Genomic DNA, 24,908 nt, shown 5'->3' with positions numbered 1-24,908 from the left:
CGGACCAAACGGTCCAATTACATCTCAGCGGCATAATCAACATCTTTAATGAACATTCCTGAAAAGTACCAGCTGTTTAGTCACACAGAGAACGTCTTCTCATCCGTCCCTCATCCCTCCTGACACCTGGTGTCCAAGCCATGGCAAATGCCAAGTGGCTCCAGGTGACCTGATACAAACTACTGCTGTTTGGCAATTCTTCTGAATCAGCGTTTAGTGCAATCAACAAAGAACTGAGGGCCCTGAGGTTTGTAACCTTACAAAATAGGTATATCCCGACCTCCTAACAGCCATGGAGGGAGGGGTCTGCCAGAAAATAGGGGACATGTGCTGTGCATTTGTGCCTCCCAATGAGTTGGAAAATGGGTCCCTGGCTCAGACTGTTGGTGTCTTGCATAAGCTCAGAGTGATTATAGAGAATGCAGCAGGAATCCCAAAGGACCCTTGGCTGGACACTCTTTTTTCTTGGGTTCAGTCTTGGATGAGCCTAGATGTGAGAATTCTAGTACCTATTTTTGTCTTTTTTCTTATTATCATTTGTTCCTGTCAAATGCTCTTACAATGTGGTTCTGCCCAGGTACAGAAAGCAGCTGTCATGATGACTGTGACCCTTTCCAAAGCTAGAACAACAACCATTTCATGTCACATGGAAACTCAGTCTGAAGCTGTTTTGTGTCCTCCACCATGTTGGGATGATTGTGTAGAGCAGCGGGTAGATTGCGGAAAAGGTGGGGGGACAAGTTGGTTTTGTTCAGCGGAGGAGTATGCCCATCTTGGGACCAATATGAGAGATGCCTGTAGGGTTGTTCCCCGGAGAAGATGGTTTTAATGAACAGGAATATGATTTATTAGTTAAACTATTAACTAAAGGGGGTGTTAGAGTGGTCAGGAAAGGTCCCAATGATGAAGAGGGGTTCATGTTGCATATGCCATATTTGTGACTAGGGGTGCAGCAAAGTTGGCACGAGGTTGCAATTTTATATATGTATCCAGTGTGGTTAAATGTGAATGGGATGTGTTACTTTAAGTGTTACTTTGTGTTCAAGTTGATACATATTAGATTTGCACGTGCGTAGAAAGATAAACCGTCAAGTGAAATATTAAACATGATCCAGATGTGATGTGCTATGGTGGCTAGAAGCTGGGCAACAAGGAGTATCATAATATACATGCAAGGAAGATCGGTCATAGAGAACCCACTGTGAAGAAAACATGACTGTTATCAAACATGTATGCACACTGATATACATGCAGAGGGGAATTTATTAATCTACATGTAGTGGGTTTTTTTATACATGGATTCAAACTCAGCATTCAGGGTTTTGCAAGATGAATTCTAGGTGACTTTGAGAAACTGGTTTTGCAGAGTTTCAGAGGCCAGAGGAAGGGTATATGAGTAGCTATGATCTTTGCAGATGGTCAGCTCAGCTAACAAACTGGCAATGGTATATTCCCTCGCAGATTCTCAGAAAGCAGATGCAATCTCTTTTAAGTGCATGAGAGCTTGCAGAGGGGTCCAGGAATTTGTTTTGACCAACAATAAACATAAGGTGAAGTGACGCTCGAGGCCAGAGTGACCGATACTCAAGGGTTTTGATTGTTTTTCAGCATGTGCCTTGCATGCTGAAGAGTAGTCGTTGGATTAAAATGTTCCAATGATGCCAGTAAGCAGGGGTGGTTGGAATGGTTATTGACATTTCAATGGGAACCTGTTTATTCTGCTCTCTCTCATGTCATTTGAAGTATCCGCGCAAACCATGTGCAAATAACATTTATGATTAAGAGGTCTCAGACCAGCTGGGACTTGTAATGAGTTATGTGTGTATGTGAGCGAATAACTGTATGGTGATGTTCTACACATAAGCTGAAGATGATAGTTAAGATAACGGCTACCAATGAGAATGGGAGAAATGGAGAAAGGTGGGATTTCTTTGTATTGGTTTTAACCAATCACTTGTGGGGGTGGATTTCAATAAAGTAGATGGGAGAGTTTTAACTGTTGCATAAATATATATATAATGTGTAAACTTGTGTGGTTCAGGGAGACTCGGGTTAATTTGACTCCATAGGGTCAGTTATCCACTCCTGACTGATTGTACAATAAATGTACTTTATGGACAAAACGTGCACTCACTTCTTAAGAGGTGGGCCTACTCTGGGTTAAGGTGATTGGAGGCCCACCCCTACAGTAATCAGGACCTTACTGGAGATGAAGGACTCCTGCAGGTGTTAGCCAGCTTCCACCGGGTTAGGAGAATGAGAACAAGGGACAATCTTGTCCCTGAGCTCCTCAATTGGGACTCACAGCATCCTGAGAGCCAGCATCCCTGTTTTTTCACCTCAAATGGATTGAACTGGATTCAGGCAGTGTTCACCACATTAAAACAAGCAGGACACACATTTTTAACCATCAGGACTTTGCATCTGAGCTCATCTAAACCAGTTGGACCATCATGACCCTCGTCGACCCCAACCCAGTGACTGCATTTTGAACCATCCTTGATCATTGAGCCACTCGTAGTGATCACCTTGACCTGAATCACTGAACACTGCCTTTGATTCACGCAGAGCACTCACTTGATTCTGATTCGATGCTGATTCACTGCCTGAGATCAGTGCTGCTCAATGAGTTTGAACGTGGTTTGACCCCCATGCACAAAAGTCTGAAGCCTGGTTGGACACATCGAACTGCTGGAAATTGGAATCAGTTACTTTCCAGAGACCATGTCCCCCTGATCCACCTTTTCAGGTTCTAGAGACTGGTTAAGTCTTTTGCACCTTTTTCCAGCAAGACATAGCCAGACATAGCATTTTGAACATTTCAGTGCATTTCTTGGATGTTTTCCTGTGTGACAAAGTATCCAGAGTGCTTATACATTTCTTTTCTAGATCTTATGTCTTCTTTTACAGGGCTTGTTTTTTTATTGTGCTTTTAATAGTTAGTTGTATAATAGATTTGATTCATTAAAGCATGTATTTGTATAGAGCATTGACTGGCCATGTTTACATTGGAACTGTTGTACTATTGCTGTTTGAATGGCTACTGTCACTCATACACACCTCGTCTTAGAGTATAGCCTTCCCTCAGCACATGTTAACACAAAAGGCAAAGGAAGTACATCTCTTAGCTGTGCCTGTTTTACCTTTATGATTGAGATCACTATTGGTTTGCAGACATGTGGGGCTGACTAGGTGGTTTAGCCATTACTCATCCCTTTACTCCTGAATGGCATAAGTCATTTTGTCATACTGGTGGCAGCAGCAGTATTTGATGCAGACTGCGTCTACAGCTTAATTTAATGTTTGTGCAGTTAATGTTGGAAACACTAGCAGGCATTTGCACTACTATGATAACTTGACATGAGTGTTTTGCAGGGCTTGAAAGCAATCATCCAGCACCAACTCGGTCAAGAGAGGGATTTCCCTCATGGCAGTAAGGCCAAGAACAGCAAACTGTTCAGGAGCATCCAGTCTATTGAGGAAGTCTGGGAGTGGACGAGTTCCAGCAAGTGGGGCAGCAGTGATCTGGAGCCCTCAGATCAGGTACCCCTTCCTTTGTGGGTGTAGAGGTGGTGGAGGACAGTGATGAAGATAGCAGTTCCCACTAGAGACACAGGAGGGTGGGCAGTGAAGCCTTTCACAGGTTTCAGGGTTCTGTCAGGTCCCATGTTTCTTCTAGATTCCATGTCTCAGACAGGTCCCATGGTGGTCTCTCTAGGGCACAACTATCTGAGAGGAAGAACCTCTTAGAGTCGAGGGGGTGCCTTAGAGGACAGAAACAGAGGGATGTGAGACAGACGCTTGTGCAGGAGTTAAAGAAGGGGGCCTTCACACAGACTTTCAATGGGAGCAAAGTATTTTCAGTGGTGGCTCCTATGCAAAGCCTAGGGGCCACATCCCCAATGACTTATTCCAACCATTTGAACTGGGAAAGGATATTTGCAACTGGTTAAAAACACTGGACCTAGATTTCTGACTCCAGGAGGTGGAAGAGGTATTGTGGATATCGATGTCTGCTACTGTTGTTACTATTCAGTTTACTTCTGAGGAGAGGCCCGGTTATACCAATATGAAGGCCACAATCCTCAGGAAGTTGTGCAAAACCTCATAACAGTGCCTGGGCAGCTTAAGAGATCTAAACAAGAAGGTGAGACAAACCTCTGAGGCATTAACACATAAGACCCACGGATGGCCAACCCTTGCAGAAAAGAAGAGTGAGACCACCTCTAGCCATTTGGCACCTGCATCCTCAACTTTCAGAGTTGTTTTCTGTGTGGGGAGCTGTCCTATACAAATGTAAATATAGCCTGTAGGAGGAAACCCCAAACAGGCCATAGTTACTGTTGTTCACTTGGAGGAGGAAGTCATAGTCAGTGTGGGCATCTTAGCAGGTGAAGTCCCACTAGGCCATGGAGTGGCTGAACGTTCCCTAACTCTGAGTGGGAATGGTGTCAGGTCCTTAGAGGGAGCCCCGTTCCTACCAATAATCATATATTTTTGGACTGTTACCATAAATAGGGACAAGTCACCAGCTTTGCATGATACTGCTGCTAGTATCACATCTGAAAGACAACAATTGGTGGAGGAAGGGTAATACATACCAGGACTAAACTAGCCGTTAAGGGGGTTTAATGGTCTTACATACTGTCATTTGGCAATAGAAGAGATTAGTTGGAGGTGTCATTTTGTCACATGCACTCTTTCTTCTGTTGATTAGTTCAAAGCATATATATCGTCTTGTGTTTGGTTTAAGGATCAACAATGCAAACCTTGACAAACACGGAGTGCTTGATGTGAACTCAAATCAATACACATGCAAACATTTTTACTAGAACATGCATATACAAACACAAACACCATTCAGTATCACTGACCCAAAATTTCTGACATTTGAAAGCACTACCTCTGTAAAGGCGGGCAGAAGAATGCAGTTTAGAGTGGTCATTCTTGGATTAGCCATTATGGACGACAACAGCAGCGAAAGGAACTCTTCCACAATCAGATTTCCATACCCATCTCCCAGAATTAAGTATCAAGGAGACAAAAACCTGTCTCCCAGGAGGATTGTCTCATGGGCACATAAAATCTTCCATTTAGAAGGGTAGCCAACATTTGTAATGACATGATCAGAGATGTGATCTTTATACTTTATTAGCCCCTACTTTATTGCATTTGGTGTTTCAACCATAGAGGTTCGCTTTACTTGGCCAAAACTCAAAAGGAGTATTTAGTTATTACCTTCTAGAAGGAATCGCACATGGTATGTGTTAACATTTGTGAGGGGACAACATCGGCAGACCTGTGGCCTCAGATTTGGAAATGAAGGTTCTCCGACCCAACCTTTAATATTACACTTCAAGAAAGGGTGTGAACGGGAGGCGACAAATTCCAATGTTCCTTCTGCCACCATAATACCTGCAGGTCCCCTCGCTATATTCAGCAAGACTGTGGACAGACTTAATTGATAAAAACCTTCAGGATGCCAAGGAGAAAAACACCAGTTTCATTGTTCCTGAGGGACAAGCAGGGCTCATTTGTGTTGAATCAGTAAGAAAAAGACATTAGACATGTTGGAGTAGTTTTGTATGTCGGATCAACTACCTTTATCTCATCTTACCCTTGCCAAAACTGAGGCATGTTTGTCCCCTCCATATTACTCCCGCTCCCCTCGCCCCCCCTGCTCTTTCCTTTCCTCCCTTGTCTTTGCAGTTTTCCATATCTGCACATAATCTTGGTATCACTTTTGATCCTACCCTTTTCATCTCCCTTCATATTTTGTACATGTTGTTTCAATTTGTACATTATCTGCTGAGATTGTCCCTTCTTCTTGTTCTTTTAATGCTATTAAGCATTGCATCTCTTCCTAGCTTGACTGCCCTGCTTTATTAGTCAGTTTTACTGCTTCTCACCTTGCCTTGCTTCATTCTGTCTTCACTGTCTGGCCTTCCTTTCTCTCTTCCCTCTCATACTTCCACTCTTTTCTCTCCATCTCTTGGCTACCTTCACTCATCTCCTTTTCTACTTTCTAGGCATTTTTTGTAAATGTATTCATGATCTCTCCCCACCTTGCATGTCCTCTTTGTCCCCTATCAACTCTCAGGTCCACTTAAGGCTCAATCACAACGTCTCCCATCTGAACCTTAATCCCCCTGTGCCCACTCCCACTTTTGCTCCTTTTCTCTTTGTGTTCCCAAACTTTGGAACCCCTGGCCTCCCTCTGTCTGCTTCACCCCATCTCATGCCATCTTCCGTACATTTCTCATATTTCTCCTTCGTTCCACTGTCTCTGACTTATAAATTGGCGTTTTTGAAGGTGTAGCTGTCTGGTTATACCTTGGCATTTGTCCATTCAATGTTATACTGTTAATCTTTTATGTTCAGCGCTTTTTCCAAGTGCTACATTATTCCCAAAAAATACAAATCTTGGACTGCATGGTAACAAAGTAATGGTTTCTTTCATTTTGTTCGATCTCCAGTTCGAGGATCAGAATATTTAAAGGAAGGTCGGTTCTCTTACAATTACAAAAAGAAGGCGGCCGACCATGGAAGAAACTCCTGAAACTGGACAATGCCACTTCATAAACAGAAAAGACACATTATGTGACATTGAAAGGCCCTTGCATAGAGATCTCCAATCAGACTGGCTCCTCTGACCTATGCAGCCCACAGAGACTACTGATGGCCTACCTGCTCCAAGTGTACTGACAATTGCATTCATGCCACCAGGGGGACAACAATGTCTAAAACAATGTTCAAATAAGATTAATTAAGAACCACACTACCACCTATAACATTCCTGGAACATCCCAAAATTAATTTGCAACTCAATTATGCATGCATATTTGTTGAGCCTTGTAAATGCGAACTCTGAAGCTGTGAAATAAAAGCATCCATTGTCATGCATATTGTGTTTATATGTCAAATGGGAACAATGACTAATTCAAATAACGAAATTAGAGTGCAATAAATAGATCATGAATAATGGTATTCTATTTAAAATGCAAATACATGTTTTAAGCAAAAAGCTGTTCAGCTGTGCCTTAACTTAGAAGTCTTAAACAAATGAATACATTTAAAAAGAATGACTACCAAACATTTTTTATCTACAGGAATTCTGTTTAGAATCCCCTGGAAGAAATGTAAAACAGGATTCGGAAATGTTCAAAAAATCACTACAACGGAAACCTAAAGACTTTATAACATTCTGTGTATCAGGGACCAGGCAGAACAGGATGGCTGCAGACAGAGATATGCAGTTAAAGAAAAGCGATGAAAGGAGCGTGTGTGTGTGTGTGTGTGTGTGTGTATGTGTCTGTGTGTCGTACAGAAGGCAACTAGGAGTGTCAAGGGGGGATAAAATGAGAGAGGCAGGAAAATAGGGAGGTGGGGCAGTGGGTGGCCTTTGTTTTGGAGGGAAGTCGTGGGGGATCGCCTGTATGTGAATGGGGATCAATTAGAATGTGCAAAGGGTTGGTTTCTCAGTTTCTCAAAGCAAAATCACAAGAACATGACATCATTGTAAGTACAAATCTTACACTTGATAATAATCGCTGGCATCAATCAAGATCGCTCTACGTAGCCCAGCCAGGGATTTGGTGACATCATCGGACACCTCCTGTGCCAGTGGAAGCACCCAAGAATTTCCTGCGCTCACAAGAGCACTTTGCTCTATTAGAAAAGACAATGTGAAGGTAACTTTTTTCAGCATTCTCAAACCTTGTCACATTCCAGTAAAGGTTGCCTCAAGACCAGACCTCCCCAGAGTCATGATGGACCTCGATCGATCCACACACTTTCGCCAATGACACCAAGTTCAAATCAGTGGTCGAAGTGGGTGGGGGCGGTTGGCAGTGGTGCGCCTCTACTTTTTTAAAAATGTTTTACTGTTCCTATACTTTTATTTTAAAAAGATACCGTTCCAGAATGTTTTTTTTAAATAAAAGTCCAGGAAGAAATTGAAATTTCCCCTTTAATGCACCGCACTGAACAGTCCCTTAGAGAGCAGGTGTGTTTGTTTGTGGGTTTGGATTGCGCATGGGAGGGGTCGTGGTGAGGGGGTTCGTTGGGAGCGGGGGCTGGCCACCAGGGAACATAGTTGCACTACTTCTTTTCGTAAACTTCGACCACTGGTTAAAATGCTAACATATGCTTGATCACCCTTGTCATAACAGCCTTTGTCTGGATCCTAAATCTTGCTAAGCTGTTTCCCTCAGGCTTCCCTCAGCACTCTTTGCGGGTTTCACTTTGAGTTTGCCACAGAGACCTGAATGTGAGCCATGGGCACCCAAAACAGCTTACGTCTCCCTCCTGTTTTTGAAAAGTACATGGTGTGTGCTGTGGAAGCTTGAGAAAAGTGACAAGAGCCTGTTTTCATAACCACCCTGCCAGTGACGCCCTCATTGTCAAAACCCACGTGTGTATGCTTATCAGGTTAGCCTATACTCTACCACACTGGCGTATGTCATTATTTAGGCATCATTTATAGGTGTAAAATGTAAAGTGTAGCCCCAAGCAGAGGTTATTCGCTGAAGGTGGAAAGATCCAACTCGACATACATCAACTGGAGACTGGAGCACGGATATCTTGCTGTGTCTGTCATGTGGGGCAGCAAGCAGAAAATGTTATGGTTTGTTATGTTATGTTATATGGCATTTATATACCACTCTATATATCATTGGTATGACCTTAAAGTGCTTGTGGGTTGAACGCCCTCAGGGACCGTAGTCCAGGTCATTCGAGAGAGTAGGGGATTATAGGGTGCTTGGGTGCACTCAATATGTGAGGAGCTGATGCAATTGCCTGATGGTAGCTGCATCCACACATTAGGTCTGGAGGTACTGAGAGATCAGTTGAATGTGTGCAGTCTGGTGGTTGGTCTCCAAGACTGCATTCTGGTGGCATTAGGCCTGTGCAGGATGCTTTTGTGTGCAGCAAGGCTGATTTTTCATGCAGTATGGCTGCGTTCTAGCAGTATGTTGAGGTGTTCATGGAGTACTGTTCATATGTGAGCATCTAGGCTGAAATTGATGGAGGGGTGTAGCTGCACTCTATTGTGTGTTGGTGTAGAGGAGAGAGTGAGCATAGTGATAGGAGAGGTGAGTGTCTGGGGTGGATGGGTTATTATTACCAGCCCACTGTTCCGCATTACATTCACGCGTTTAGCAATAGCTTCATACAGAGGGCGGTGGGACAGGAGGCAGCTAGGCATGTGTAGTAGACTCAGGAAGTGGATAGTCAGCAGTCAATATCTAGCGCCTGCAGGACGCTAAGGTTGTCATCTATGGTAAACGTTTCCTCATTCTCTCTTGGTGGCTTATTACTCGTTTTCAGTGGTGTAATTGCTCGGTATCTCCTCGAACATATATCGGCAGGCTATGGTTACTGCCACACGTATGCTATCATTTAAGTCAGGGGGCATGGCAAAACAAAGTATTTCAAATAATACTTTCTCTACTCACCCCAGATTGTAGGTCATAAAGTATTTACCACGTAAGGCATTTCAGGGAGTACTGCATGCTGTAAATGCTGCATGTCATGATTAGAGGTTGACTACCTGTATAGGAGCACAAGTGCATCGCTTCAACCTATAGGACAACAATCTGTGTGGAAGAGTGGGGGCATGGGGGGCTACCTGAAGAGAGTGAACATATGGGCCTCTCAGAAGCCTGCATTCTCGCCCCGTATTCTACATGAGGCAAAGAAGAGTCCCAGTCACGTGATCCGCTCCTGCACAACATCTACATCCATCTCCCAAACAGGGCTCCGAGTGCCATTTCAGAAACATTATCAAAACATGGCATGCAGACTTTTTGAAACACGGCATCCAGTATTTCAGCGTATCTGCATGTTTTGTTGTGATTGGACGGTGAACTCCAAATACTGTGGACATCCTCAGATTCCCATACGTGGTCATTGTGTTTACTACATGCGCTTGTCCGATAGCAAGACCCTAACTGGTAATAAGGCCCTTCGGAAAGAAAAGCATTTAGGAGTAGACCTCTTTAGTTATCAGTGTGCCCCAGAAGGGGATCATAATGCCCTTGGGGTTTGCCTATGCTGGCCCTGCACTTCCTTGGTCCTTGTTTATTTTGCTGGTTAGAACAGGCAACTTTTGGGATTCTACTTCCCACTGTTGGCCTTCCATTGAATGTCTAGTGTTGCCCGTAGGCTTAGTGTCTCATTGCCCTGCACATATGCAGCCTTTGCTGATTCTATCATTGCCATGCACGTATGCAGCCTTTGCTGATTCTATCATTGCCCTGCTCATATGCAGCCTTTGCTGATTCTATCATTGCCCTGCACGTATGCAGCCTTTTCGGATTCTGTCATTGCCCTGCACATATGCAGCCTTTGCTGATTCTATCATTGCCCTGCACGTATGCAGCCTTTGCTGATTCTATCATTGCCCTGCACGTATGCAGCCTTTTCGGATTCTGTCATTGCCCTGCACATATGCAGCCTTTGCTGATTCTATCATAGCCCTGCACGTATGTGGTCCTTGTCTATTGCAATGATCATGTACCCACACCCTTCTTTGCACGTATCCCCTTAAGGTACTCTTCTCGGGTTGCTGGATTCCCATGCAATTAGCCAATCGGAATCTTTGATTCGCTGGCGCATTAAAAAAAACTTCAGTAAATAAATAAAAGTATTTGGCAGCAGTCAGGATACCATCACTGCAGTCTTTTTTGCACACGATTCAAAGCGCTTCATTTTAAAAAGCGTTTTACAATGGCGCAATCCCATTGACAAACGCTTTGTAAATCAGGACCAAGATGTTTAATAAACTCGATAAGACATCAAATTGAACTTTGTGCTGTTTTATACACACGTGCAGCCTTCATTCGGGCCTCAAACCGTGCCTAGGAGTTTTATTGGTCCAAGGGGTGATGCCGCCGTCTGCCACTCACTCGTGGCCTGGCTATCTTCACCCGTGCAATTACCGCATAATTGCATCGGTATCTAATTTAATAACAGCATGAATACGGGGGGATTTCTCCTGCCAGTGGTTCCTCGCACAGTATCTCAGACTGCACTAAACTCATTACCGGATTTCCGTTTTATGACCGCTCTGGGCGACCCGGCCCGCGCTCCAAGGAGTGCACACTCTAGAAGCCTCCCAAGGTCAGCCATGACTGCCCTTCATTAGCTTCATCCAATTACATCTGCGCGTCCCGACGCAGGCAGCAAAGGATTGGCAATTAATCAGTCTATTCATTAAAGACACAGTTGGACTTAAAGACACAGTTGGACTTTTATAATGGTAACTTACAATACAATTTGCTCGCATTTTAATTGGAAAGTCTTAGAATGTGTTTTTTTTTTGTATGAGCAAGTTAAGCAGAATGTTTTGGGGTGACACAGTAGGAACGTGAAGTAAATACAAGTTACATTTTAATACCTACGGTGATTAAAGTTAAAATGGGATTAACTTATTAGTTACAGGTCCCCGTTATGTGCTCCAGCCGCTTTGATGAGCTATTGAATGACGGTGATTGGATGTATCCAGAGATGCCGGAATGTTCTCGAACATCTTGACTCCAGACTCTGAGACTTCACCAGCAATGCGCATGTCAGAGTTGAAAAGACGGATCTCCTGAACCCGATAATGGCGAGCCTCTCTTGGATGTTATTAAAGAGAGGCACAGAGGTGCAGAGGACGGAGCATTACATTAGATCGAAATCATTTAGCTCTGACTGAAGCAAGTGTGAAGTTTCGCAGTGACTTTAAAGCTTTTCATGCGTTTAAGAGGAGCTTGCAATTTCCACCCAAGGTTAAGAAAAGAAAACCTTGAATGAGAGTTGGTTTATGCCTGTTACAATAAGTTCAGTTAAAGAGAACCATTTGGATTCGAAATATGTTAACGATATCACACACCAATCACACCAACCTGTAATGACTGTATTTAGTTTCCACTTGAAAACCCCAACTTGAGGGTGTCTAAAACAGCTTACTTGATGAACTCATAACAACATTATAACAAACAAAGGTTGCTTTGACTTTTACTCAACCAGGGGTTACAAATAATCAATGTATTTAATACACAATAAAAAATGTAATAGAGTAATTCACATGACAACACATATGTTCAACAGTATATGACACAAAACATAGATTCCACAAAGAAGTGTCCAAACTTGTTCAACCTTTTAATGATTGGCTAACCTTCAATTGGCAACACACATGAACTACGTGTGTATCTGAAGGATGCAGGAAATGCAAAGATGTAACATTAACCCAAATGTAAAGAAAAAAATGAAATGCAAAGTTGTAACATCAACCCAAATGTTTCTGTATTCATGAATTATACAATAAGAACTGTTTTTTGTAACCCCTGATTGGGTAAAAGTCAAAGCAGCCTTTCTTTGTTATAATGTATTCAGTTTCCTGCATTCCGTGCTCTGTCCTCCTTATTAACTTTATTAGTACTTTTCTGAAGAAAAACAACGCGTGACCGTTGTACTGTGTTTTTTGCTTTCAGCTAGGGGTGTCAACTTTTACATTTACTGTGTGGGAGGTGCACACCTTATGGTGTACCCTTTGACCAAGGTAATGCCATGGAAACTAACATCACAGGAATCAACATCACAGACTGGTGTCTGTGGGTCACACACTGGCTATGCCTTGGTGTTTTCTTTAATGAAAATCTACTTTTTACCCAAACATGTCAAAAGTGATGGATAGAACATTTTAGATTAATCAGAACCACTAGCATTTCTCTGGGCAACCTTGCATACCACACATTGGTGCTGAGCAATTTGGAGGTTTCTAGGGGTCGCAGACGTGACTCCAGCTGTCTCCCTTGCTACCCCTAGCATGGCTATTGCAACCCCTATTGAAAAAAAAGTTTAAATAAAAAAGTTGTATATATTGTATTTATTATTATAAAATATGAGAACTGGATTTGAGTATTCTGGTGCACTATTGTATGAATGTATACAGAGCCAGTGTTTGGCTAAATGTATATAAATACAATTAAAGAAAAAAAAAACAGAAGATCCATGGCTGCCTGGGCTGCAGGCACCACTAGATCTCGTGCTTTCAAGCGTTCTGTAATGTTTCAGTGGGCTGTTTAGCTACTATGAAAAGTTGCAGAACTCTTGAAAGCACTAGTGCATGCTTTCACCCAGCCTGACTCATTCTAGGGCCTGGGTCTGTGAGCAGGGCAGCCGGAGCAGAACACTGTGTTGGATCGGGGGCTTCTTCTCCCATCACTCGCCACAGAAGGACTCCTGCAGCCCTCATCCTCCAGGCACAGCCGTTCCTTCCCCGGGCAGGACCCAGAGTAGCTGGCAAAGGGGCATCGAGATTCCTAGAAGGAAGTTTATCCCAGCCTAAAAGTGCAAAGAGGCAGCTGGCAGTATCAAGGTGAGACTTTGAATCGCTTTGCCCCTTTACCCCCGTTTGGGGTTCGTTTCACCTGGTCGCCTTTGCATGAGGCTGCTGCGGGCAGGGAGGATGGGTGGGAGTACGTTTAGTAGGAGGGTGCATTTAAACTCAATTTGGGTGCCCTTAAACCCAAGCCAGCCTGAAGTTGGAGTCTTTAAAGGACTGTGTGACTCATTTTATGAACTGGAAATTATGGCATTTGCACAGGAACAGCTTTTCGCCACATGTGCAGTTCAGCTGAAACGGGGGTACGATGCTTCAAGAAAAATAGACCAACCCGAGTGGTTAAGGTGCGGGGACATGGGGCATGAGAGCATTTCTGATTTTCGCTTCCTCCAAATGTGTGATCGTGGACAAATCATGCCTTCTTCTGTGCCTCAGCTCTTATATCTGGCTGAAATTAGAGCTCGGAAACATAGGCGTTAGATGCATCTGAAACACGCGGACATTCCCAAGAGTGTTATTGCTGTAAAAAAGCATATGCCCTATACCACACTTGTACATGTGCAGCTCAGTGAAGCGGCTAACCCAGCAGAGAGCGCTAAAAAAATATTTCCACTCTATTGCTTATTCATGTCTTTCCTATCATATAGTTGTGAACAACGAGGACCTGGAAGTCAATGTATTGTAGTATGTGTATGCTTTGCATTGCCGTGTTGAAGGGATGTACATGGATTACTGAGCGCTGATGCAGAGTGCAGCACAACATGCACGTTGCACCCTATAAAAGGGGCTCTATGTCGGATTCGGAAATCTGCGGTCATACATTTGTTTGTAATATTTGGCCCTTACAGTTTGGACCTATATGGATTTAAGGTACGATTACTGATTTAGGTAGTCACTTTTTGCTTCTTTGCTTCTTTGCACCATGCATATCGGTTTTCTATAGTGTGCTGAAAACTACTAAGCATCTTTGACCATATAGATGGGCGCTTAGCACCTATATGGTCTTGAAAGCTGATGTACTTCTCTTCCACCCATTAGGCAATACCTGTATGACTCGAAAAAGGCACACACCATGTTATCTTTGCACTTCGTTTCTCCATTTTGTGAATAATTCTCAAATCCCAGAAGATATCGAATTCTTTCATGCATGCATCACTTGGTTGCGATCTCCCTTTTGTTCTGGCTCAGTTTCTAACGGTTGAATTTGACACACCTTCTTTCATTTCATGCAACAGCCACATGTATCTCGTTTCCATTGCAGGGCATCATTTGGCCTTGGATGTCTGCTTACATTCACAGTCATTTGGTAAAATACCGAATTAAAGTACTGATTCAACACAAATGGCTATGACCAGTGCCTAAAGCCAGTGGCTTTGGTGGACACTGGCCATTCAACAACACTTGTGGACACAACGGTGCTGTTTCTTGCTATGTTTAGCAGACATGTTGAAAAGGATGAACTCACAGGATGTGTCCATGTATATACCGTGCGAGAATGTATTTGTTGTTTTAGACTCCTCAGAGAATGCATGGCACTCCACCTTAGTATAGGGTTCCCAAAAAAAGAAGCCATACAATTAAATTCACACCTGGGAAGGTCACCCAGCCAACCAGGTGGCTGGAAACACGGGTGAGAACACACAGAGTACTGCCCTCATTTCTCCAGCCACCCAGGGCCTTGCCCCAACTGTTGACATCTTAATTGTGGGGAGGCAACAGTGAGCCCCTCCCTGCTGCCTCCCCCATTCCTCTACACTCTCATCCACCTCCTGAAACATCCTCCATCCTTTCCAACCCCCATTTCCCCCCTCCCCACTTCCCTGCTAGATCGCAGCTTTGTGCTCCAGTTCTGGCTCTGTGTCCTGACCTAGGCCGCCATAGAAATCAAAAAGGATCAAGTCCCTTTTCTATTTCCTATAGTGCCGATCATCTTGTTTTTTTCATTTTTTGTCCTGGAGTTGGGGCTTGCACCATGTGCCTGCAGCCCATCTCCAGTCAAAAAGAAAAGAAAAAAACTATTTTCACCTCTGACTGCGATTAGCAATCATCCCCGCTTAGGGGACGGACAGGGCCGGTAAAAGCCACGTGCCCTTGTACAGGCACGCGCTTCGATCGGGCCTGTCTAGGCCAGGCTGCTGGGCCTTTACCCACCCTATACACCCTGCTAAGCGGGAGTGATTGCTACCATCTCTTCCCAAGCTCCCCATAAACTTTAAATGTGCAGCAATCCTCTTTTTTAGTTTCCCTACATACATCCAGAAGTCAAAGCTCCCGCAGCCAGCCTCCTAATAGCATGTTGCCAACGTCTCTGCTTGTGACCCACCTAACATTTCTGCGAGAATGTTCATGCAAAATGAGCACAATAACCGTATATTTGTCATAGAAAGACAAACATGAATGGCCCAAAACTAACTTCCCTAGCTCTCCCAAACCCTAAAACTGTCCTCAAACACCATATCCAAATCCACTCTAATTTTAAGAGCTTTTCTTTTTCAATTCTCATAGGAAGTCTATGAGAACGCCTCTTAATCAGCTATTTCTGAAAGTCCTCACTTGCTGCAATGCATCATGGAAGATATATAAAATAGGTTGGTGTTGTCCTCTGCCAAATTTGAAAACAAAACAAAAAACTACTGGACGCCTTTAAATCAACCCACCAAAAAGCCTTGCTGCACTGCTGTGTGCCCAACCTTCTTCGAATGCGGATACCAATACATACAGAGGTTTTCTCTGCGTGTCTGTTCAGTGAAATGACTTTTTTGCTTACAGGGACGCCAAAGCAGAAGGTGAAAAACAACCTTTTGGGTTTGTCATTTTTAACAGTGCAATTTTGTGATCTTGCATCAAACGAGTCAAAAGGTACTAGCAAGTTATCAGCAACAGAAAAGTCAATGGATCTTAGGTTTCGCATTAACTAAACGGCAAAGGTTTAGGAATAACAATGATAATAAAACAGTTGTGAGCCATAACACATTATTATGATGCTGTAAAAGATTAGTAGAGAAGAAGTGTGGACGTTGCTACCTATAATGTTGTTCGTCTGGAACCACTGCATTCCCGCACCTCCACCTGTGGTCCAGTCAGCATGCAGATAACCTACAGTACAATTAAGCCATACACCATAAAGGGCAGGTCAGCTCAGGAAGAATACGCAGCATATGATTAACATTTTACAGGGCATTGCAAAAGGGTGAAATGTCCTTTTACACAGCACTGGACTAATTTGATATGTCCTAACATTTTTGAGACCACCCTAAGGAGCGGTAGCCAAACATGTTTATGCTGGGCCCAGTAAAAATTGTGTTATTGGAGACGTGTGACTGCCTGCCCCCAATGACATTCTTTGGGGGTGAGGGGACAGCCCCACAGTTTGAAGACCACTGCTCTAGGGCTACAATTACCCTTTTATTTCAAAGACGGAGATGTGGTTGATCAACAGTGGTCGCTCTGCTACCATGTTTACTCTTTATTTGAAATAATTAAGGTCCAATCTTAGTCTACATGAAAAGTCAAGGTCAAGGAGCAAGAGAGACAATACACCCATCTGCCCTAAGACAAGAGTAGATGTGGAGTGTGCTCTACAATTTCTCAGTCATTCACTTAGTGCTCAAACAGGGAATTTAGGAAAATGAATAGATTAATAGTCCAGAAACATACCATCCCACATTGAACTCTACGTGGGCATCAAAGAGAGCAACCACAGGTGCAGTAGTAGCTCTCCAGCCGCTAACCCGTGAACGTATCAGCCCCTCCTGTTTCGTGTGTCGGACCACCTTGATGAATCCTGGCTTCTGGGTGTTGACTTCATTCACATATTCACCAAGCTTCTCTTTCAGTTCTTCTGTTAATAAAGACATGAAGGAGAACATTGTTAGAAAGAGAACACTTCTTCTTCTGAAGTAGTAATACATTTTACCTATTGCTTATGACAGTGTGAACATGTAAATCAGTACAGTACAGTGATATCTGGTGAAGGAATACCGTTAAACCTTCTTAAAGATCTCTGAATAAATAATGGATCAGAATCACTTTAATGGACATGCACGCGCGTTGTAAGAAAAAGAAAAAGCAATTTATGTAAAAGAGGACAATTTTTAATTCATTGTTTTTTAAAAGCTACATGTGTGCTGTCACAATACACGACAAATATCCTTTATTCAATTGGATGTATCTTGTTATGGGAATAGACCCATGAGCTATATTCCAGTAGAATGATTAAAGAGTGTAGATACAATGGGGTCATTCCGAGTTGGGCGGTAAGGGTTTACGGGCACGGGTAAGGGTGCCGTTCTTTACGTGACCCGTTAAGGGACCTTGGAGCTAATAACGGGCCCGCAATTTGCAGCCTGTTATTAGCACCTTCCCCATTCCCATTGAGCCCTATGGGGGCTCAAATTGGAATGGGAAATGGTTTACTGAATGGGGACTTACGGGTCCTCCAAGGTCAGAATGACCCGTTAAGTCCCCATTCACTGAGACCGGATCCGGACCCGGGTTTGGAGGCAGCCATGCCGCTAATAGCGCCATGGCTACCTCCAAATTCGTAATGACCCCCAATGTCAGTTCTTGAAAACATAAGGTTGCATTCATACATTCTTTAAAACTGCAACCTGGGATATCATTGCAAGCTAATGTATATGCAAATAAATATTTAATGTTATTAATTTACAGACGAAACCGAGATCTGCCTTTCAAAGCCTTATCTAGCCCATGTGTCACAAAGCCAGGTTATTAACACCTCTGCGATGCCAGAGTCAAAGTTAATGCAACTCAAGTCAACATCCTCCGACTAAGATCCCGGGTCACCCTATTGAATGCTGCCACAAGTTGATAAAGCAGCAAACATTTGCAATTTCATTGTGGCAAACACATGGGCAACACTCGGGAGCGTATAGCTGGAGACAGCCACACTGCTGCCCAACTCAGAAGACTAATTGTTCTTTAAGGATCATGCTGACTGTACCAACCCAATTCGACAAGATAAACAAAGTACCTTGCAAAATCTTTAAGCCACCAATTAATAAGGCCTGAAAGCAGGTAGATGTCTTTTTAAAAAAAGTTACTAGGGCCTTGTTTATGAAGAGGTAAGATGATTGCGTGCATCTAAGAAAATGCAATTCTGACATTATGCCACCACTTCCTTGAACACCTGAAGTAGCTTGGAGTTTCATCATTATGGTTTAAGCTTCTAAACAGCTGTTGGTACTCCGTCTAGCTCGGGAGCCATGGAATGTTATGCCCGATGGATGGCCTCAGTATTTAAGCAAACAAAAATATCTAAATACACGCTGCATCCAAGAATGAGTGCATTGGTTGCCATGGTTCTTGTTACCAATAGACAGGATTTGCGGGCAAGAAGGCTGCTTGGGGATACATAATTTATTTCTATGCCCATTACTCACATGTATTGTGGAATACAGATTTTTCAAATAGGAGCTCTGTTGACTATCATATTCAGGGAGGTCTTTCCAATTGATAGTTCTCTTTTCCTCTAAATTCTAGAATCCCCTTGATTCTTTTTAATTATTTCCTCCATCATCATATCCCAGGGCATGTTCTATGAACCTCTGTTTTGTGTGCGAAAGTTATTTAAGAGATTTGTCTCATTCCTGAGGAAGACAAGTTCTAGGGTGTATTAGGACCATTTTGTAAAGAGCCATGTCTCTTCAGATACAACATTTTGATAAAATAAATACTTTATCAATCTAAGAATTGGCCATCTTCCAATGGAAATTCATAAAAGAAGAGATATCTAATACTTTCTCTGTTAGAAATTAGATAGAATACATAAATATTGTATCTGGCTAGAAGCCAGAAAATAAACTTTATTCCAATTGAACATCTTTGACAAAATCAGCACACATAACCAGATAAGAGGGGTGAGTCACTGCCTGATCATATTTCGATTAACTATCATATGACAATTTGCACAAGAAGGTAGTGTCAAAATAAATTTGGGGCAAGAGCTCGGTTAAGCACCCATCAACCCATCCCATATAACATTTCAAGCACACCACATGTTTGTGTGAAATGGTCAGTAACCTGACCCTGTCAAGAAGGGATGGGACCCCTCTCAGCCTGGGTGGGGAGGCATACCAGGGTGGAAGGCAGATCCAATCCTATCCCAGAGGGCGGAAGGTGGCAGTTGGGAGGGCTCCATTCCCTGTCCCTTCTTATTGTACCAGCATGTTTATAGAGAGCATGCCTGTCAATCACCTTATACCAGTCACACTCAATACTGGGCAGTTCTTTTCTGTTTCTCCTAGAAAAATATCAAGTCTGGAAGGCCAAGTGGAGGAAGATCGAACAAGCAAACTGCCAGTTGGAGAGGCAGTAAAGGGCCACTGCATAGCACAACAGACCAAACATCCAATCAGCACTACCAACACCCTCAGAGACACATAAACAGGCTGCAGAGTGAACTTTACCTGCAGCAACGGCATGGAGTGGTCCTACCCACAAACGAGCAGTCCTCGCTATCCACACACTCCTCATATGGAGAGTTTCATGATGTGAAGCTGGGCCGCAGAGCTGTCCTTTCAACTAACTGGCTTTTTTGAGTCTGGAGAAAGGAATGATAAGAACTGGGACAATGTTGATTGCAGTGGGCTGCCATGCCCAAATGTTGGCAGACCCCTGTGTGAGGAGGGGGTGGGTTTAAACCCCTTTGTATGTGTTTTGCTCAATGCAACACAGCTGATGGAGAAAGAGAAGCCAATGAGAAACCAATAGTTGGCTAAGAAAACCAGGGCAGGAAGAGAGCCAATGGAGAGAGAGAAAACCGTGTTTGTAAGGACCTAGAATAAGCAGAAAGAGGTGTGTTGTTTGGGTGAGGTCAGAGGAGGTGGAGACAGACCAAGATCCCAGATGAAGGAAGTTCAGTGCAAAGAAGCATGGAGGCAGATTATTCAAGGAATACGCAAGAGATGGTATTGGTTGGTAAGAGATAGTGGAACTTATGTTTGAGTGAGTATGTGTATGAGTGCAGTTTTGGTAATTGAGAGTAGGTAGCGAGTGAGCAGGAGGCAAATAAGGGTGTTAAAGGAAGGTGATGGATGATGGAGAAGGTGTGGGGAATGGTAGAAGTGCAGGGGTAGAGAGAGTTGTAGTAATCATTGCAAAGTACTTATTAAGAATAGCTTACACTCCATAAAAACAACAGAAACGAATAAGCCTTTCATACATACAATATCAGATGGTGTCTTCTGACGGCTTAGCCAATGTTTGTTTTGTTGTTTCTCTTGCTGACTTGACCACAAGAAACTGCACTTCATTCATGCTTATTTGTTCCAATTAGTGTTACGTTTATAAGGAGATTTGTCTGCGTTGTCTGGAGTCAATAAGGTGTGCTTGCCTTTAATCATGAAAGCACAATAAGCTTACAGAACGAGGCATGATCAGGAAGGGTTTTCAAATTAATGAGGTACCTTCAACCTTGGAAGGAGCTCACAAGAAAATATTTCTAAAAATTGCAACTTAAAATTCCACCAAGGCTGAATCCATGGTATACTGACCCAATAGGAATATGGGCTGTTCTCCTAATCCTGAGCTTCAAAGAACAAATCACTGCATTTAAAGTGTTACCTTTGAAATGAATTAAGACAATAAAGCTGACAAGATGTCCAGTAATGAAAAGTAGACAATGAAGCCTCTTGGGGTTATTTGGATGGCTCATTATGCTGAAGTGTTTCAGAAAATAAAAAAATGAAACTTAAAGATGCAAAATGAAACAAACTGAAAAATGGGTCATGACCATGACATTTTCATCTATCATTGTCCAAATTCAATTGATCTAAATATTTCACATTTTAAAATTATGAATATTAATATCTTCATGACAAATGACACATTCATGCCACATACCAAGACGTCCATCTAGGTCGGGGATGCCAGTATTTCATATTTCATCAAGGTGACATGGTGCTATGATGAAAAATGTAATATAGATGATTTCTGATTTCAAAAGTATGAGATTTCAAAAGTATGAGAACAAACAGCCCTCACCTTCCTTTTCTTTTCACATGTATAGAAATGATGATCAACATATGAAGATGGTGTAGTCTCTGGGGCGTCAGACTACTAAGCAAGCCAATGGGCATATCTGACCAATCAAAAGTGTGATTTTGTCAATAACAAAGTGTCATAATAATTCCAATTATAAATGTAGAAACAAACAGGGAATGGGAGCTCAATCTGGAATCAAGCACCATCCATTTGGTACAGGGATAACACCTGTACCAAATGGATGAGCACTGAGCCTGGATATTACCTGGATAATTAAGCACTATCAATTAGGAGAATATTACCTAGAGCAGGCCTGCTTTCCAAAAGGGAGGAGATGCTGACTGGGAGGTTCTCTCTCGAGGGTCTGTGCTGACTTAAAGAACTACCCTTTTCCAGTAGAATATTTTAATATCTTAGTGGAGAAATGCATTGTGCTTTCACAATATATTTAGGCCAAGTGCGAATTGACTTTTAGTAGACATCATAGTATTTTTCAGGCACAGAGCTCATGGGCTGATAAATTATTATTAACAGAATAAGATATTGAAGTTTGCTATTGTGATTTATATCATGCTTTCACTGTACTAAACCTTGGGAAGATAACATTTAATAACAACAAAAAGGTGTTTTAAGTGTTGTGTGCACTGTGTGAAACAGGGAGCAATTCCCAGTGTCAACAGTGCAGCATTTGAAACTAAAATAAACGGAATCCGGCAGTATTCACAGATATAGGGCCTCATTATGAGTTTGGAGGTAGCCATGCCGTTTTTAGCGGCATGGCTACCTCCAAACTTGGGTCCGGGTCCTGCAAAAGGGGACTTACCGGGCCATTCCGACCTTGGAGGGCCCATTAATTCCCTTCTGCGGGACCCAGACTCGGTATATCCCCATTCCAATTTGAGTCCCCATATGGCTCAAAATTCATTATAGATTTTTCAGTAATCGCACTCGACTCATTCGGAAAAATTGCCGCAAATTGAAAAATGAGCTCCTGTCAAAGATAGCCGTCTTTTGGTTGAACTGCTAAAATTTGTTTTCAACCTGTTAATCCCTCATTGAGCATTGCCAGTGTGACTTGAACTAATCTTAAATATCTATCACCTACCCTGAATCTCCTATAGGGAATTAAAAATCAGTTTGAGCATATTTTACTTCATTGCCACCATATTTAAAAGGATTTGCCTGCTTTAAAATCATACCTGTTTTCCTCTAAGCTCGCTGGGGGGAACTGGAAATTTGTATTGCATTTTATATTCCTGAGAATTGTGTGCGCTCCTTCCATCTCCTTATCTTGCATGGGGGGGGGGGGAATTGTCAAAGCAAAAGTGAAAAGTGATCATATTATCTTTTATTGAAGTCATATCAAGTTGATTTCTGTACTGCATTCTTTCCTCATTGCTTTCCTTGAAACCATAAAAGTATTTTCTGCTACCTTATCCTTCCTATACTAACTCCTCATTGATTGTAAAGAAGTGTGCTAGTGTCAGATTATCTATTGTTGATCAACATTATATTCATAAGTGTGCTATCAATTATTAATTTATTCATAAAAGAGTGATATATATATATATATATATATATATATATATATATATATATATATATATATATATTGTTTAATTTTTCCAATAAATCTTTTAAATTGCAAAACAAACCTACTTCTTGGCTCAGTGCAGTCGGGGGTTCAAAGAGAGGGGCGTTATATAAGGGTTTATCATCCAGAGTAGAACTTGTCATAAAAATATATAAATAAGGGCTTCCCTTGAGCAATCCCAGACAAGGCACTGACTTAGTGGGAGGGCTTGATTGAAGTCACTTGACAGATTGGGGGCTCGTCCGGGATTCTGGATTAGAACTATCACTTGTGCAGATTAATATGGTGTGCTAACTGACAGGATATATACATTCTGTTGGATCACCACGCCTTCTTACACTGTAAAAACACCCCTCAAAGGAACACTCTAAGGAAACGGTCTGTCTTGCAAAATAAAATACAAACTTCTGTAAGTCAGGAAGGAAATCAAATTCCAGAATGACGACCTTGGTAGATATCAAAATAGCCAGAGAACACCTCTTACATAAGCTATTTGTGAGAGGTGAGTGGGCTCATCAGGACCAGGCAGTCTGGTTGCAGGCAATCACACCCCAGATCACTGAAACAGGGTCAGATATATGGATAGATCAGGGTGTCTCTTACATGTGGCGCTGAGTGAACTATATATGGCCCCTAAACCAAGGATGAGCACAACAAGATTGCCAGGGTAGCGGCATATTTATATTTATATATGGGAGCCATACAGGACAAATGAGCTGAAGGCCAAGATCTGGCAAATAGGCAACTGGTGGCATTAGAGAAGGCCCAATCTGACCTGGTCTCTTCTGAGCAGAGGCTGCAGAGGAGCCAGGAGTCAGAAAATGATAGTAGGCAGTATATTATTAAAATAAAGGAGGTTATGGATATCCTGCAACAGGAAAAGGCTGACCAGGATACCAGATTTCTGGCCTTGCAGAAGGAGTACCAAGAAGGTTTGGACTCCCTACTGCAGAGCTAGAAAAAGCTGGAGCAACAACTAGACTTTAACAGGGCATGCACAGAGCAGGTAGCCACCCTGCAAATCCGACTAGACAGAGAGAAAGAGGAAAGCAATAAATTGATTTCGAAAGACCTGGATACCCAGGCAGAGTTTGATCAGGAACGCCAGAAAGCTGGTGCCTTTCAAAGGCAGAGGGACGACCTGGTGGCACAGATGCAGGCTTAGTCAGGAAAGGGACACCTTAGGCCAGGAAGTCTGCCAATTAAAAGAAAACATTGAAGGAAATCATCTGGCCCTCCAGGGGCTGGGTGACCTCCAAAAAGAGCATCAGAACTTGTTAGCGCACACCAGGAGGGTGGAAGATGCTCTGGCAAGAAAGGAGCAGGCCATTAGGGATGGGACTCAGGAGGTAACCCTCCTGCAGCAAAGACTGGCCCAGTATTCCAGGACCAATCAGGAGGCACAGAGAGAGAATGAGGCTCTCTGTCAGCACAATGATAGGCTCCAGCAACAGGTAGCCATGCAGGAGAGACTGATAGAGTCTAGTAAAGCCTTAACTGAGGAACTGAAAGCGCTGGCTCTTGCATTGCAACAGGGAGCAGGGGCTGATAGAGATGAAGTTCGCTGGGAAAGGGAAACACCTGAGCATAACCTCAGGAGCCCTAGTACCAGAGACTTCATCTCTCTCAGTCTTTGGACTCTGCCACCCCCAAGTCCCCTGGCGCACATGAGCACAGGGCCACAGGGAGGGCAGATTACTATCCAGCCAAAAGTATGGGGTTCATAGGCCATTACCTCCCAGGAATGGATGGGCGTGCATCCGAGTATGGGCACCTAAGCACAGTGCAATTTAGTGGGGAACCCCAGGAAAGTAGGCCCACTAAGGGCATCCTAAAATCCTCTGACCAGTTAGGTCAGTGTGGGGGGTACCCATCAAATCCTGGCAGCAAGGAGGGATCTCAAGACTCCTCTGAGCGGCCCAGGACACAGGAGACTAGGTCCCCACATTCTGCCAGCCATTCCCAGGCTCACAG

The 24,908-nt window shown here is 43.1% G+C and overlaps 1 protein-coding gene across 2 annotated transcripts in view; it reads right to left on the bottom strand.

Moving 5' to 3' along the window:
• Window positions 1–24,908, bottom strand: part of GALNT18 (polypeptide N-acetylgalactosaminyltransferase 18) — a 2,649,737-nt gene that overhangs the window by 999,499 nt on the left and 1,625,330 nt on the right. For both annotated transcript variants that reach the window (XM_069623645.1, XM_069623646.1), the window contains one exon: window positions 16,994–17,177. In XM_069623645.1, the coding sequence (XP_069479746.1) occupies window positions 16,994–17,177 (184 nt within the window). The remainder of the gene's footprint in view (window positions 1–16,993; window positions 17,178–24,908) is intronic.

Source organism: Ambystoma mexicanum, chromosome 11 (assembly GCF_040938575.1).
Source record: "Ambystoma mexicanum isolate Mex_15411 chromosome 11, UKY_AmexF1_1, whole genome shotgun sequence".
Lineage (NCBI taxonomy): Eukaryota > Metazoa > Chordata > Amphibia > Caudata > Ambystomatidae > Ambystoma > Ambystoma mexicanum.
The sequence above is the reverse complement of the archived record's forward strand: the minus strand, read 5'-3'. Positions and strand labels throughout refer to the sequence as shown.